Raw genomic sequence first — 13,206 nt, 5'->3', positions numbered from 1 at the left:
GGAGTCAGAATAGCCAAGATATGCGCTTCTTTCGTAACAAGAAGGGTGTCGGCAAGCGCATTTCAGCAAAGAGCTCTGTCGTGTCAAATCCGGCCGAACCGATCACTGCGGATGCAGGAGGTGTACGAGGACCAACTCGACGACCGACCGAGCTCTGCTATGCTGTCACTCCGACGTGGGCCTCATCATATTTTGTTTGATTGGAAAGGATCAACTTTCTGAGGAGACAAGCCAATTCCGTCGCGACCTTGCAGCTGTGACAAGCCACGTCGGTCGCTGGCAAGGTCCGAGATGTGGTGCTTGCGCTACTTCTTAGGTATGCATCTCGTCTGCCTAGGCAAGCAAGTACTGACCTTAGGAGCAGTCCTCATCGTGTTCCTACCCTTTCCGAGCACACCGCCGCTGTTCCTCCTGCTCATCATCGCAACACTGGCATTGCATTATCGACCATGGTCAGTCCCACGCAGCCCAGATTACGCACGGCTGCTGAAGTTGAAAATCATCAGCTTCTATTGCACGCTCTTGATGCTAGGACTCATGGCGTCATCATGTCACTGGCATCTCGGCCTCGAACCGCATCAACAGCAATACATGAGCTCACAAGACACGGCAGCGACCAATCAGACCGTCAGGGTGCTACGTACCGCACCTTCGGCTCCTGTTCTCAACCCGCACAGTCTCTCGACATCGAACGCGACGAATGCCACGCAAGAGGCCACTGACGACAGACGGTGCTGGTTCAACCTCAATGGTGGCCATCTGCTCGCCATGCCACAAGAATCACCTGTGGCGCACGTCGAGAAACCCAAGGAGATCAGCTCGCTTGCAAGCTGGATGGTGAACCATAGTTTTGCCGCACCTGCAAGGATACGCATGCCCGACTACCTCGACCTCGGCCCCGGTTTGAGGCTATGGCTCAGAGCACCTGCAGAGTCCTCATGATAGCCGCGACGCAGAGATGTAAAGTCGGAATGTGTTCTTTACATGTTGACAACAACATCATATCAATCTATTGTTTGCCACAGACTTGCGAGGTGCTTCTTCGTCCTGCCTATACATTCTTGTAGGAAAGCGTGAGGCCGGTCAGCCTGGAGGACGCCATGACCGCTTTGCAGGACATAACGAATCATGCCCGATCTCGATAGGGCGACAGTGGCTAAACTCCTCGATTGAGCGCTCTCGTGATCCGTCGGATCGCTCAGAACCGTCCTGTCCTACCGGTCAGCTCGGCGTCTGCGAGATTGTCGAGTGACATACTGGCCAAAGAGAGCGAACGAGCATGTCAGGACAGGCTCACTCAGTTTGAGCGGCTCTCTAGGTAAGGAAGCCGAAGCGATGACGCGATTGTTCTCCTCTTCGAACGTGATGACGGGTATACGTGCAGAGTAGAGCGCTTGGGTAACAGCCATGACGGCAACATCGAGTGCATTGCCATCGAAGCTCAAGCAGGCCACATCGACGTAGACGACCAAGACTGCTTTCGCGCGTCGAATGCCGAGCTTCCTCAGAGGCAGCATATTCGAGCTGCAAGTTCACATTTCACCTCATGAGCTCGATCAATGCGTCAATTCGCGGAGATGCTCACGATGAGATCACTTGGCGTAGCCGACTTGCCAAGACCTGCGCGTCATCTGAAGGCGGACCACTCAGAAATTGCGAGCTCGCGATGGGCATCAACTCGGCATTGATGACTGCGTGATATCGATGAGCTCGAATGGTATCATCTCGTAGCGATGGGCTCACTGAGGAAGCCTTCGTCAGGACGCATGAGATCTGGTTCGGCAGTCTCTACCCGTACGGTGCACATCATCGTCGTCTGTCCGACCCTGACCAGACTGGATCCGTCTGCTGTCGTGACTGAGCCTGCGGTGTCAATTGCAGTTGAGCCAGTGCCTCCTGCCCTGCCCTTCCCAAAAAGCAATCACCTGTGTCTGAAGAGCACGGACGGCATTCGTCGAATGCTCGGCCATCGGGTCTTATTCCTTCATGTAGGAAGCGTTCGAGGTAGGCCCGAGGGTAGAGTCGCTTGTAGATTGCCGCCGTCGCCGCTGCATCGTCGTCTGTTGTCATCGAACTGGGAAAGCTGTCGCGGTTCGTCTGGGCTGTCCTCCTCCTCACGAACGAGAAAAGCGACCACGCGCCGACATCGTGGTCATCGATGGACAGGCGGACGGGTCAGCGCTCACAGGCCGTCACGGCTTCCGCGGCCCTAGAGACCCTTCTTTTCCTCTCTTCTCCTCCTCGTCAGCCGTGCCATCCGAACAGCCATGCAGACCCTGCCTACAGAGTTGTTGCGCCAGGTAGGTCAGGGCTTGCAGAGTGCTACAGATCAACCGGCCTACAAGCACCTGGCTGGCCTGTCGATATGCTCGCACTTTCTCCACAGTGTCACCGAACCTCTGCTCTACCGGGACAGCACGATCTTGTCCGGCAATCAGTCTGATGTTCCTCTCGCAGCTCTGACGGCTAGCAGAGAACGATGTAGCTATCTGCGTCAGCTCACTGTCGGGAGTTGCTCGCAAGCTCAGCCGGTGTCTGACCATGACCCGAATCAGCTCGATGCTGTCATCATGCGTGCAGACAGACTCACATCACTCGTGTGGCACAGACCAACCATGTCAGACGCTATCAAGGCTTGGCTCGCTACCTCTGACTTGCAAAGCCTACAAGTCCACGGACATCTTTTCGAGTCATCTGATGGTTGCAGTCTACAAGTATTTGGTACCGTCGAAACGCTACACCTACAGCATCCGACTGACGCGTCTCTACTATGCTTGGCTGCACACATTGGCAATGGGCAACTGCGCAGGCTGACCGACTTGACCATCGATTGTGCCCGAGCGAACACGTCATGGGCATTCGAAGCGGCTAGCTGGGCGACCTTCGTCGATGCTCTCCTCAGCAGCTCGATAAGGCTCCACACGCTCGAGTACATTGCTCCTGATATCGCATACAAGTACGATGGCGACGGCGCACAACTCGGCCAGAGCTTACGCGATTTGCTAGCTGCACAGCCCTTGTGCAAGCTCAAGGTGACCGGCTATACCGGCTGGTCAGACTATCACTACGATCTCGTGCTGCCCGCTCTCACTGAGCTCCGTATCTCTGTCGATGCTGTACGACGAGCGGGCGCCTATTTCGACGAAGATCAGGCCTACTACATCGAACGAGCCTTCATCGACGATTCACTGTCGGATCTCATCAGGCGACTCGACGTCACAGCGCCAGCCTTGCAAAAGCTTGTCCTGAGAGGCGATCCTCGGAAGACATATGTCTTTCCCGTGGACGTGGTCGCCGTGCTCGTCAATGCTCGTTTCTGGCCACACATCACGTACTTCGAGCTACACGACGTACAGCTGGACGCAAGTGCGCTGCTTCGACTTTGTACGGCCAGCAGCGAGAGACTGAGGGCGATAAGCTTCAAGCTGACGTACAATACCGATCCACATGTCATCTGCATGCTCTGTGCGATGCCACAGCTCTACTCGATCCGAATCGATTGCAGCGCGGAAAGCATGAGCAGCAAAACGTATCATGAGATCTTTGACTGGCTCGCTCAGCGCCTCCCACGACTACGCTACATCGGTTGCTTTGACACCCAAGAGAGCTCGAGGCTCCAATATGCTTGTCAAGTCGACCGTCTAGATGCAATGAAGTCGCCTGCCCGACCGCGCATCGTCGCAACGCCCGAGGCTCAGGAGCACTTTGCCCTTGCTTCAAGGCGTCTATGATGTCTTCCCAGCTATGCATTCCGTTCTCACTGAGTGACAGGCTCGCCTGCGATTGTCAAGTCGACACTTCACGTTGGTGCAGCTTCAAATTGCTGAGCGCCTTCTGTCGGCGGCTTCCAAGTGACACGATCTTTGGTGAATATCTCGACTGTTGGTCTGAGCTTGGTCGAGTGTAGCGCAAAGTCGTCCACCGTCCCGACGCGCACAGATACTCGATCGGGTACGGAAGAGTTGAAGCGGTACATCAGCGTGCCACAAGTTCGACAGAACGAGTTCGTCTGAGTCTTCTCGTCGTCCTTTCTGAACATCGTCTGCGATTGCGAGAACGTCTCGAGCTGATCTTTACCTCGATTGTATCTGACGAGACTTGTGAGGGCGCTGAAGTTTGTAGCGTGAATCGATCCAGTGAATTTATGGCAATCTGCGCAGTGGCACAGGCGCGCCCCCAAGAAGCCTTCTCCTCGGATAGGCTGTCACTAGCTCTATTAGCGCTGCAGTATCGCAATGCAATACAGAGCGCACCACGACAAGCTGAACGCGTCCACAGAAACAAGTCGTCGTCGCTTCTTCATCTGTCGACCAGCCATCGTGGGCAAGTCCAGCAATCGGAAAGTATTGCTCAGATCTGGTCATGTCCGTCTCGTCTGCAAAGGCGGGTGAAGAAGGCGAGATCCAATTTTGCTCTGCGCCTGCTGTAGGCAGCTTCCAACCGACACGATCCCGAACGAAATGCTCTGCTGTTGGCCGCAGCGTGCTCTGGAGCGCAAAGTCATCGACCGTTCCGAGTCTGATGTTGATAATGCCCGGCGCTGAAGCGTTTGATCTGTACAAGAGTACGCCACATTGAGAGCAGAAGCTGTTCGTTCGAGTGTGATCGTTGCCATCATCTTTGCTCAGAACGGTATCCACTTGGGCAAAATGAGTCAAGCGATCCTCGCCACGCATAAATCTGACGTGACTCGTCTGTACGTTGAAATTGGTCGAGTGTACCGTGCCAGAGATCTTGTGGCAATCCGGACAATTGCAGATCCGTGACGGCGAGAAGCCTGAGCCTTGTATTGGCTGCCCCGATAATCAGAGCAGTATGACGCGGATCAAGTCATCCGCACGACCACGAGCTGGACGAGGCCACAAAAACATGTCGCTGTCGCTTCGTCTTCGGACGACCATCCATCGCTCGCGAGACCTGCCGTCGGGAAGTATTTGTGCCCTTTTGAATGCGGATCATCTCTGGACATCCGTGCAACTGGGCAGATGTCGGACGGCTGAAGTGCGACGTCGTAGCTGCGCGGCAGAAGCACGCGGGTGGAGATACGCCCTCGAATCTCGCTCGCTTTCAATGGCTCGTGGACGCCGTCGCAAGGCTATGTTAGGCTGAATAGAGCTCGTTCGAGAGTGGATTCTCTGTTGCTGCTGCGGGGCCCTTCCCATGATTCGGTGGGGCGCGGCACAGTAAAACGAAGCGCTCAAGTTTGCACGGCCGCGCGCCCGAATGCTCAGCTCGACGCTAGCTCTCGCCGACCTGACGTGATTGTCGCCCCTTCAGACTCGAACACCGGTCAGAGACTACAAGTCAGTGTGGCACCGCCTGATCCAATCATTGTCATGGTCGCAACATGGAAAATGCAAACGAGTTGCGACATTCCTTGTCGGTCTACCGTGTAGTCTAAGCAAGCTCGAGCTCCGCGATCGATGACACTGTTGCCCTTGAACCGTGTTGGCGGCACCGGTCTACGACGGCTTGATACTCATGTCCGCTCAGTCGCAGGGCCTGCACCTCCTCTTCAGCCCGACCAGACCAACTCGCTTCAACCAGCTCAATTCGCTATATTGTTGATTCCGTGCTCTTCGCCCATCTTTCGCCTGCCTGCTCCAGTTGCGTGTGACATGGGCGAACGCACACTGATAATTCTCGTCTTGTGGCACTTGCATGCCAAAGAGGCGACATTGAGCTTCCTGGGTCTGTGATCATGATCACTTTCATGGCTCATCCAGTCCCACAATATTGACCATGAGATGCTAAAAGGACTGCATCCACATTGAGTTCTTGATACAGCTCACATGAGAACGACGTGAGACACGACGAAATGAGACCGACTGTTGGAGACAGAGATAAGACTCTTGCTACTGAACCGTTCAGACATGCGCTCGAGGTTTGCGAGGCTGTTGTACGTGCAGCCCGTCACCTTCGAATTGTTCGGCACCTTCTGTAGGGGCTTTCCATGCTACGCGGTCTCTCGTGAATTGCTCCTTCGTCGGACGCAATTTGGTGCTCTGCAAGGTAAAGTCATCGACGCTGCCGACACGCATGATGCTAGCGCCAGGAAAGCTGCCCGCGGTACGGAACATCAAGGAGCCGCAGACGCTACAAAAATGATTGGTCATGGTCACATCGTCGTACTCTTTGTTTCCTTTGAGAAAGATTGTATCAGATTGGCCGAATTGCTTGAGCTGTTCCTTGCCGCGAACGTATCGGAGGTGACTATCGAGCACGGTAAAATTGGTAGCATGCGCAGAAGCGCTCAGCTTGTGACAGTCAGCACAGTTGCAGATGAAGCTGCCGAGGAAGCCTTTGCCTTGGACAGGCTGTTGAACCGGATCAGCACCCTCATCATGGGCGCCATTGGGGACCACGAACGACGACGATTTGCACACCACCGCAGAAGCAAGTCACGGTAGCCTCGTCGTCTGTCGACCAGCCATCACTAGCCAGACCGGCGACAGGGAAATATTGCTTCGGCTCGGTATCCGTCATCTCGTTCGACGACATAGGAGCGGACACTGCCTCTGCGATTCTGTTGTCTCGCTGTGTGTAGCCTTTTGATTTGAGTGGCGAGCTGGGACGTTCAGATGACGGTTCAGTAACGTACAAAGTACGTCCGGGGCGCTAGCATAGGACAGTCAGCGCTAGTAAGCGGGGCCCGGACGAGGCGCGCGGAATGCCGGCCAAGATTAAACCCGCGTCACGGCTGCACGAATGCAATGCACGTGACGAGCTGCTCCTCCTCGCTCGTGTGTCTTGCCACGCCTTTACAACTTGCTCGGAGGGCTTTCCAAAGCAGATCTACCCTGCAAGCGGACGTTTATTGTGAGTCAAACAGTATGCAATTAGAGGAATCGGCCATTGGTGACATCGCCAGGCTTGATCTCCGGCGTATCGCGGAAGCATACAGAAAAGTCGATCTCCTGAATACGAGCCTCGAGTCCTTTGATGAGTGTATCGCGCGCACAAAGACCGTCTTGCTGTTCCTCACACCCTACTATGCCCCACGGCAGCACCGCATCGTTGAGAATTGCCCGCACGTATCGATCTTCCTTGCCTGCGTTCGATTCGGCACTGCACGCAAGCTCCTGGAAGACGAGATGCGTTCCCATCGAGAGCAGTTTGGAAGATTGCCACTTGCGGTGTTTATCGACATGGTCAATCGGCAGATTGCCCGCCAGAGCGGTCATGTTTAGCGCAGTCAGGACCTCTGCAAGGACGACTTCGTGGGTAGCGTCGATAAAGATCGACTGCTTCTCGATTGGGAACGTATCAGGATTGCCCGTCAGCGTCGTGTTGATGGAAGAAGCGCTCTGCGTGATGCGGTGACCCGACAGTCTCGACCAAAACTCCTCGAGGTAGCCTTTGCCGAGTGCGGCAGAGTAAGGTCCACCGAATGCACTGTTGTAGTAAAGCGACAGATCGATTGCATACTCAAAGTTGCGCCAGTCCTGTGCAGTGAAGAGCGAGCAGAAAGGAGACCAGCCGAGAACGATTGTATCGTAGGCGCACATGAACTGCATAGCGTTGACGTCCGTTGCATTGAGTTGCAGTCCTTCGAGCATCTCGTTAAACTCGGCAGCAAGAGGCGTAGCGTATCGCTTGACAAAATCTGCCGATGCCTCATTACCCAGCTTCGAGTTGGTGCCGTTCATCGAGTTGGGACAGCCGTAGTACGGGCTCAGCGACGCATTGAAGCCTTTGTTTTCGATCATGATCGATTCGTGGTAGTCAACGTCAGGACGCAAAGGTAAGCCGAAAAAGCCAGCGGCGAAGTTGAGCGTCGACTCGTGCATTCTGTTCTGGCTCTCCGTCCGAAGAACGGGCAGAGTGTTCCAATGGGAATAATTATTGAGCAGACTGCCGTATTGCAAGCGGAACTCTACGCCCAGATTGAACATCATCTGTGCACCATGTCGGCTCAATGACTCGCTGCCGAGCTTGTACTGCCAGTCATGCAAGAATGCGAGATCTCCCGTGGCCTTGAAGCCTTGGACGCTCTTTGCAGCAGATGCGATCTTTTCTGCAAATTGTGCAGGGGGGGCATCGCTTGTAGGCTGACGCGAGCCATGTCGGTGCAGGAGATGGACGCGTTCGAGCGCGCAGCCAGTGGGAACGTGCGGGCTGGTCTTGTGAAGCCCCCCGAGCGATTTGAGCGATCTCCACGGACTGAGGTTCGCCCAGTGTCTGCCCCAACATCAGTGCTGTCACTATATGGCCGTGATCAAGCTCACCTGATTGGCTTAAAATCTGTGTCGACGCCTGAGTCAGTCGGCTTGGGGGAGACGAGAGGATTAGTATAGTGCATCCGAGGAAGTGCGAACGCGGGTGCATCATTGATCAGGAAGGCTTCTGCACCTTGGGAAGTATTGCCAGGATAGCCAACGACATCGGCGGTGGGGAAAGAGCTCGAGAGATTCTTCGTATCGTCAGGCGGGAAATGGCTGACGAGACGAGAACCAGCCGAGGAAGTTGACTGCTCGTGAATAGCTTGGTCTTGCGATGAGAACAAGCCAAAGAGAGTGAGAACACTCCATAGCCCACTACTCAGTCCTGCGACCATACCGAAATGACAGGAACGGGCAAAAATAAGAGCACGTTGTGTTCGCTTGCTATGCGACAAGGAGCTCCTCTTCGTCGTCAAGCAGCTCAGAACATATATGAGCCGTTGCGGTCGAGGGCGGTCTGGGACGGTAGTCACAGACGACGAGAAACTGCTTCAAGATTGCGCTCCCAAACGTCGCAAAGTCTTGCCCATTCAGAATTTTGTGAGGCGTTGTCAATCGCGATCTGTAGCTAAGACTCAATGAAGCTTGCCGAGAAATAATCGAGACTTTGTAGCCCTGAGGTGCAGCAGGTGTATCAATCGTCAGCATGTAGCTCGGTGATACGAAAAGCCCATCGCCAATCGACTCGTGCATCAGAGTCATCTTGCCTGCGATGAGAATTTGCGGACCGCGAGATGCATGCCGGGAGGCCTGACCATCTTTGGAATGTACAAGAGCTTCTTTGCTTCAACGTAGTAAGCGCCGCGTATCGAGTCCTTGTACTGCGGAAAGGGATAGCTCAGGTAGAGCGAGATTGGACCGGGCAGTGTCGATCAAGGCTGAGCCGTTGCAGAACTGTCTGGGCATAAGGACATCGATGAACCACATCGGTCGCTCTGCAATGTCCGTGAGTCCCACAAACGTCGTCGAGGGCAGCACGCGTGAAGGACCGAGCCCGACGCCTTTGTCTATGCGAACGGTGAGGACGCTCTCAGGAATGGCATGTTGCTTCCAAGCCAGATGAGCCATGGCAGGGATCTGCACACCGTCTTTCACCCTATCGAACCCAATGCCCAGGATACCAGCAGCTTTGTAAGGCCAGGGCGAGGCGTGGCCGGCAATGAAGCGAAGTCGAGAGGGAGGCGCAGTCTTCATGCGGATGACATCCTCGACGAGCGAGCTGGTCACGCGTGTTCCATCAGAGAACGTTAGATCCATTGGGACGCTAAAATTGATTGCTGAACGGGAGAGTTCATAGTCAAGGCAGACTGAGATGTCCGAGCCTGAACCGATGACATATCAGTCGCTCGCAGCATTGCCGACTTGCAGTTCCACGCCGTATGCCTCCCAGAGACTGCGTACTGCTGCCGCTGTCGTCGCTAGCAGAAGGCAGATCACAGCTTGTAGCATGCTCCGTGGGCCGAAGGGAAAATCATGAGGAGATCGAGACGAAGGAGACGTCACCTTCTGCTTGGGCAGGGGATAGGAAGGACAGCGAACTGGCCGAAAGAGCAAAGTCAGCGCTAGCCAGCAAAGACGCGACGACGAAACGAGGAGGAGCAGTAGAGAGATGGCGTCTACTGACGACGAGCAACAGGCAAGCACGCTACAATGCTGGCACCACCGAACTGACATGAAGCGTAGGAGCTCGTCGATGTCACTTTTGACTTTTTCGGCCTGGAAGCAGTCGACTATCACGGCATCAGAGCCCTGCTGAACCAGCTACTCGCGCATGACGCAAGTCTCATCAGAACAGAAGCACTAGCAGACTGGCTCGTAGCGCCTACTCAGACAGGTGTAGCAATGAGCAAAGCCGGAACGACAGTCAAGACAGACGGCGAAGCGAGCGATCCTTTGGCTCTTTGTGCTTATGTGCCTCTCTGTCCGTTGCCTGCCAACACAAGCGACGAAGCAACTGCTGCTCTTGCGGGCCTCACATCTTGGCTCGCTCAGCGCGTGCTGGCATCTACAGCACAGAGCCGACAAGGACTACGTACGATAGATGAAGACATTGCTAAAACGCTCGCGCAAAGACTCTCGGCTGCTCAGTCCGCGCCGAGCTTGGGATTGATCGTCTCCGAGCGCTTGCTCAACATGCCAGCTCAGATCGTAGCGCCCCTACTGCGCATCACGCTCGAGGATATGGCCAGTATACCCAATGCAAACGACAAAGACGCTCAGATATTGCTGCTCTCGCGTATCTACGTCGCCGCCTCTGAAGACGACGCAGACGATCTCAGGTTCGCGCAAGCGTCGCAAGACCTGACGAATGGCTCTACTCCAAAGAAGCGTCGGAAAGCCAAGACGCCCAAGAAGCAAGCTCAGGAAGCCCAGTTGTACCCTTATCACGTCGAAGATGAGATACTCGCGCAAGTCAGTTTGGCTCACTTGCTCTCAAACGAAGATACTGAAAGGTCAACACAGAACGCAAAACATGTGCTCGATTTTGCGTACCAGCAAGCCCCAGCAAGAACGCAAGAAGCAGAGGGTCTCGATTTCGGAGTAGAAATGTTTGGCACGCTCATGCTGTTCGACCGCTCCTCTCTCGACGGTCTGGTGGGAGCACTCGAGCAAGCAGGCAGCTCAACATGATGCATTCTAGCTGAGCGTGTTGTTGTACTTTGGCGCAGCTGCAAAGTAATGCTGCGAGAATTGTCGCAATATCGGATGAGCTTGCACTGACTCTGTCCGCAGTGGATTGCGCCAGTCTATCTCGTCGGTTGTGACTTGCAAAGGCTGTCTGAATGCTAGCTCGAAGCAGCACGCTGTACCTCCGCAAGAAGAGGTCAAGGATAGACCGAGTTCGAGAGCTGCTCGGGAGCGCAAGACAGGCTGATCATGCCGAGTCGTCTGCGTACTGCCATCTAGCGCAGCATCGACCAGATGGTCTGCATCTATGTCGAGATCGGTGCTTCGTTCGCGCCCGACATCCATAAAGGTAGCACGGTTCCAGACGGCTTGCTCCGTCAGACTGCATGCAGGGTCAGTTTCGTCAATACACTTTGCAACTTTACGTACTTTTTGACAGGCGACAGGCCGAGATGGGCAAAGATCGGAAGACCGCGGTGATCATAATGCAGCAATGCCTGTCTGCATGAGCCGCTTCGACTCGCGCTGTGCAGCAATCCGAAGGCTTTGCCAGGCACAGCCCACCGCTTTCGAAGCGCGAGCAACGCAAAGCGGAAGGCGTCTCCTGATGTTCCTACGAGCGTCGTCCAAGTAGCCGCATGGGGTCCTAGGCTTATCTGCTCGATCAGGCGCAGCACGTCGATGTGTCTCGTCTTGTCGATGAGCAGCACGCTCGAGTCGGCTGTCCATTCGTTGCGACAAGGAACGCCTAGAAGCTGCCAAACGGGATTATGTGGAGGCTGTTTGCGAGCAAGTGGCCAGATCATGACGCCGAGCCGCCTGTAAGCAATTGATTCGAAGATGTATACGTCCGAGTGGTCTGTGCCTGTCCCGCCTAGATCTTGCAAGGGCAGAGTGTCTGCATCGATCATGAGCACTTCGTCAAAGCTCGAATCGATGATCGCTGAGGCTCTGATCTGAGTGGATAAGCCGCGGTAGTCAGGCCAGCGTGAGACGCCTGTCAGCTTTCGCAAGTACACGTTGAGCTCTCTGAGTTCGTGTAGATGACCGCTCGGCGTTACTTCAGTCTCGTAGCTGAATATCTCGATGCTGAGGTCTGCGCCGTACCTTCTGATCATACGTAGCGTGATGAGGGCTTGATCGAATTGATCTGGCGCTACGATCATGACGATGCCTCTTCCTTTGCCAGATCCGCCGACGCGAGCTTGCGTCACGGCGCCAAGAGAGTCGATGAGATCTTCGCGCATGGATGCGAGCTCTGCAGCAGACAGTGAAGCCCACACTTCTGCCAATCCCATCTCGTCTTGCACATTATGCGCAATTTTGGCAGAGGAGCATTGCAGACGATTGATCGCTACGAAAGTGGCGGTTTCTGCCGGCGGTACAGCTTGCCAAGTGCTCAAACGCGCAGCGAGAGGGCTTGCGAGTGCCATCGGGCTGGCATGACTTCGCAGCCATTCCTCTAGCTCGCTGCGAGAGGTGCTAAGCATCAACTGAGATTTGCAATTAGGATCAATGGATCGACAAGCTGAGGCATTGCTTGCTCGATCGCCTTCTTCTGGCAGATTCATCACAGTGTGCGTCTCCATGTCGTTGGCAGGTTTCGCAGACGCGGCTTGCGAGTGGCCTTGTTCGAATTCGGCCGGCATCGAGCTATGCCTGGTCTGCGTGACGGTCATGATGACAAAGGCGAGCACGAGGAGCAAGACGATTGTGCAGCCCAGGGCACAGGGACTCTGTCGCATCGTATATCTGACCATGTTTGCGCGACTCGTCAGCAGAAGCAGACCAAAGCTCTCTTCCGCTTGATGGCGGTCGCGATGCAGCAAACGGGTCGCGAAAGAGGATCCCGTGACGACGCCGGCCTGCATCGCCCAAGCGATATCGAACGGACCTCCTCACGTTCGCCAGTTCAGGCGGACTTGTAGTAGGGCAGCAGTTTGCGCAGATGCCTCGTCTCCCAAGCGTTGGCATACGCGATGCCGCCCAGTCTCTGACGTCGTTCTGGTGTGAGTGTCACGTTGAGATGTCGCTTTCCCACCTTGCCCTACGCAGTACAATGTCAGCGGGCGCTACAGTGAAGGTGCCTGAGGCAGACATACACGCTTGAAAAGACCTGACGCAAGAGCTGTCCATCTCTTCGCCGTGCCTTTATGCGTCTTGATCTTGTAGCCTGCCAGCGCCAGAGACGTACTCGCAAAGCCTCGTGAGGGGAGAATGACCTGAATTGCCGATCGATGGCCAAAGAGGGCTGACATCTCGCTACTTATGCTTTGCGCTGTGGCAGAGAGAGAGGGAGACTTCATTATGCGGGGCGCCCCTCAACTTGACTCCCGCGACCTGAGCGCAACCCGAA

At 55.1% G+C, this 13,206-nt stretch overlaps 9 protein-coding genes across 9 annotated transcripts; 3 read left to right on the top strand and 6 right to left on the bottom strand.

Moving 5' to 3' along the window:
- Positions 1-20: 20 nt before the first annotated feature.
- Positions 21-1,330, top strand: L969DRAFT_104171 (uncharacterized protein; the record flags this gene model as incomplete). The annotated part of the gene is made up of 5 exons (XM_014711384.1): positions 21-175; positions 255-316; positions 365-452; positions 507-1,209; positions 1,258-1,330. 4 exons carry the CDS (start codon positions 21-23, stop codon positions 940-942), a joined length of 741 nt encoding a protein of 246 aa, XP_014566870.1. The 3' UTR covers positions 943-1,209; positions 1,258-1,330.
- L969DRAFT_88717 (uncharacterized protein) lies at positions 566-2,109 on the bottom strand. Its single transcript, XM_014711383.1, has 5 exons — positions 1,926-2,109; positions 1,744-1,863; positions 1,586-1,691; positions 1,258-1,524; positions 566-1,209 (listed from the first exon to the last, which is right to left on the bottom strand). The coding sequence occupies exons 1-5, from the start codon at positions 2,068-2,070 to the stop codon at positions 1,005-1,007; spliced, it is 843 nt and encodes a 280-aa protein (XP_014566869.1). The 5' UTR covers positions 2,071-2,109; the 3' UTR covers positions 566-1,004.
- A 158-nt stretch (positions 2,110-2,267) lies between these two features.
- On the top strand, positions 2,268-3,731 carry L969DRAFT_95371 (uncharacterized protein; the record flags this gene model as incomplete). Its single annotated transcript, XM_014711382.1, has 1 exon — positions 2,268-3,731. One exon carries the CDS (start codon positions 2,268-2,270, stop codon positions 3,729-3,731), a length of 1,464 nt encoding a protein of 487 aa, XP_014566868.1.
- Positions 3,732-3,799: 68 nt separating this feature from the next.
- L969DRAFT_95370 (uncharacterized protein) lies at positions 3,800-6,625 on the bottom strand (the record flags this gene model as incomplete). Its single annotated transcript, XM_014711381.1, has 6 exons — positions 3,800-4,201; positions 4,254-4,793; positions 4,841-5,095; positions 5,874-6,317; positions 6,370-6,568; positions 6,609-6,625. The coding sequence occupies 6 exons, from the start codon at positions 6,623-6,625 to the stop codon at positions 3,800-3,802; spliced, it is 1,857 nt and encodes a 618-aa protein (XP_014566867.1).
- On the bottom strand, positions 6,625-8,808 carry L969DRAFT_521560 (uncharacterized protein). The gene is made up of 2 exons (XM_014711380.1): positions 8,229-8,808; positions 6,625-8,181 (listed from the first exon to the last, which is right to left on the bottom strand). Exons 1-2 carry the CDS (start codon positions 8,555-8,557, stop codon positions 6,840-6,842), a joined length of 1,671 nt encoding a protein of 556 aa, XP_014566866.1. The 5' UTR covers positions 8,558-8,808; the 3' UTR covers positions 6,625-6,839.
- A 200-nt stretch (positions 8,809-9,008) lies between these two features.
- On the bottom strand, positions 9,009-9,479 carry L969DRAFT_95368 (uncharacterized protein; the record flags this gene model as incomplete). The annotated part of the gene is made up of 1 exon (XM_014711379.1): positions 9,009-9,479. One exon carries the CDS (start codon positions 9,477-9,479, stop codon positions 9,009-9,011), a length of 471 nt encoding a protein of 156 aa, XP_014566865.1.
- Positions 9,480-9,769: 290 nt separating this feature from the next.
- Positions 9,770-11,040, top strand: L969DRAFT_525350 (uncharacterized protein). Its single transcript, XM_014711378.1, has 3 exons — positions 9,770-9,858; positions 9,906-10,634; positions 10,686-11,040. Exons 1-3 carry the CDS (start codon positions 9,832-9,834, stop codon positions 10,851-10,853), a joined length of 924 nt encoding a protein of 307 aa, XP_014566864.1. The 5' UTR covers positions 9,770-9,831; the 3' UTR covers positions 10,854-11,040.
- Positions 10,550-13,147, bottom strand: L969DRAFT_24760 (glycosyltransferase family 71 protein). The gene is made up of 4 exons (XM_014711294.1): positions 12,953-13,147; positions 11,280-12,897; positions 10,686-11,232; positions 10,550-10,634 (listed from the first exon to the last, which is right to left on the bottom strand). Exons 2-3 carry the CDS (start codon positions 12,719-12,721, stop codon positions 10,860-10,862), a joined length of 1,815 nt encoding a protein of 604 aa, XP_014566780.1. The 5' UTR covers positions 12,722-12,897; positions 12,953-13,147; the 3' UTR covers positions 10,550-10,634; positions 10,686-10,859.
- Positions 12,763-13,156, bottom strand: L969DRAFT_95365 (uncharacterized protein; the record flags this gene model as incomplete). The annotated part of the gene is made up of 2 exons (XM_014711377.1): positions 12,763-12,897; positions 12,953-13,156. 2 exons carry the CDS (start codon positions 13,154-13,156, stop codon positions 12,763-12,765), a joined length of 339 nt encoding a protein of 112 aa, XP_014566863.1.
- Between the last annotated feature and the right edge of the window lie 50 nt (positions 13,157-13,206).

This window comes from Mixia osmundae, assembly GCF_000708205.1.
Source record: "Mixia osmundae IAM 14324 unplaced genomic scaffold scaffold_7, whole genome shotgun sequence".
Classification (NCBI taxonomy): domain Eukaryota; kingdom Fungi; phylum Basidiomycota; class Mixiomycetes; order Mixiales; family Mixiaceae; genus Mixia; species Mixia osmundae.
The sequence above is the reverse complement of the archived record's forward strand: the minus strand, read 5'-3'. Positions and strand labels throughout refer to the sequence as shown.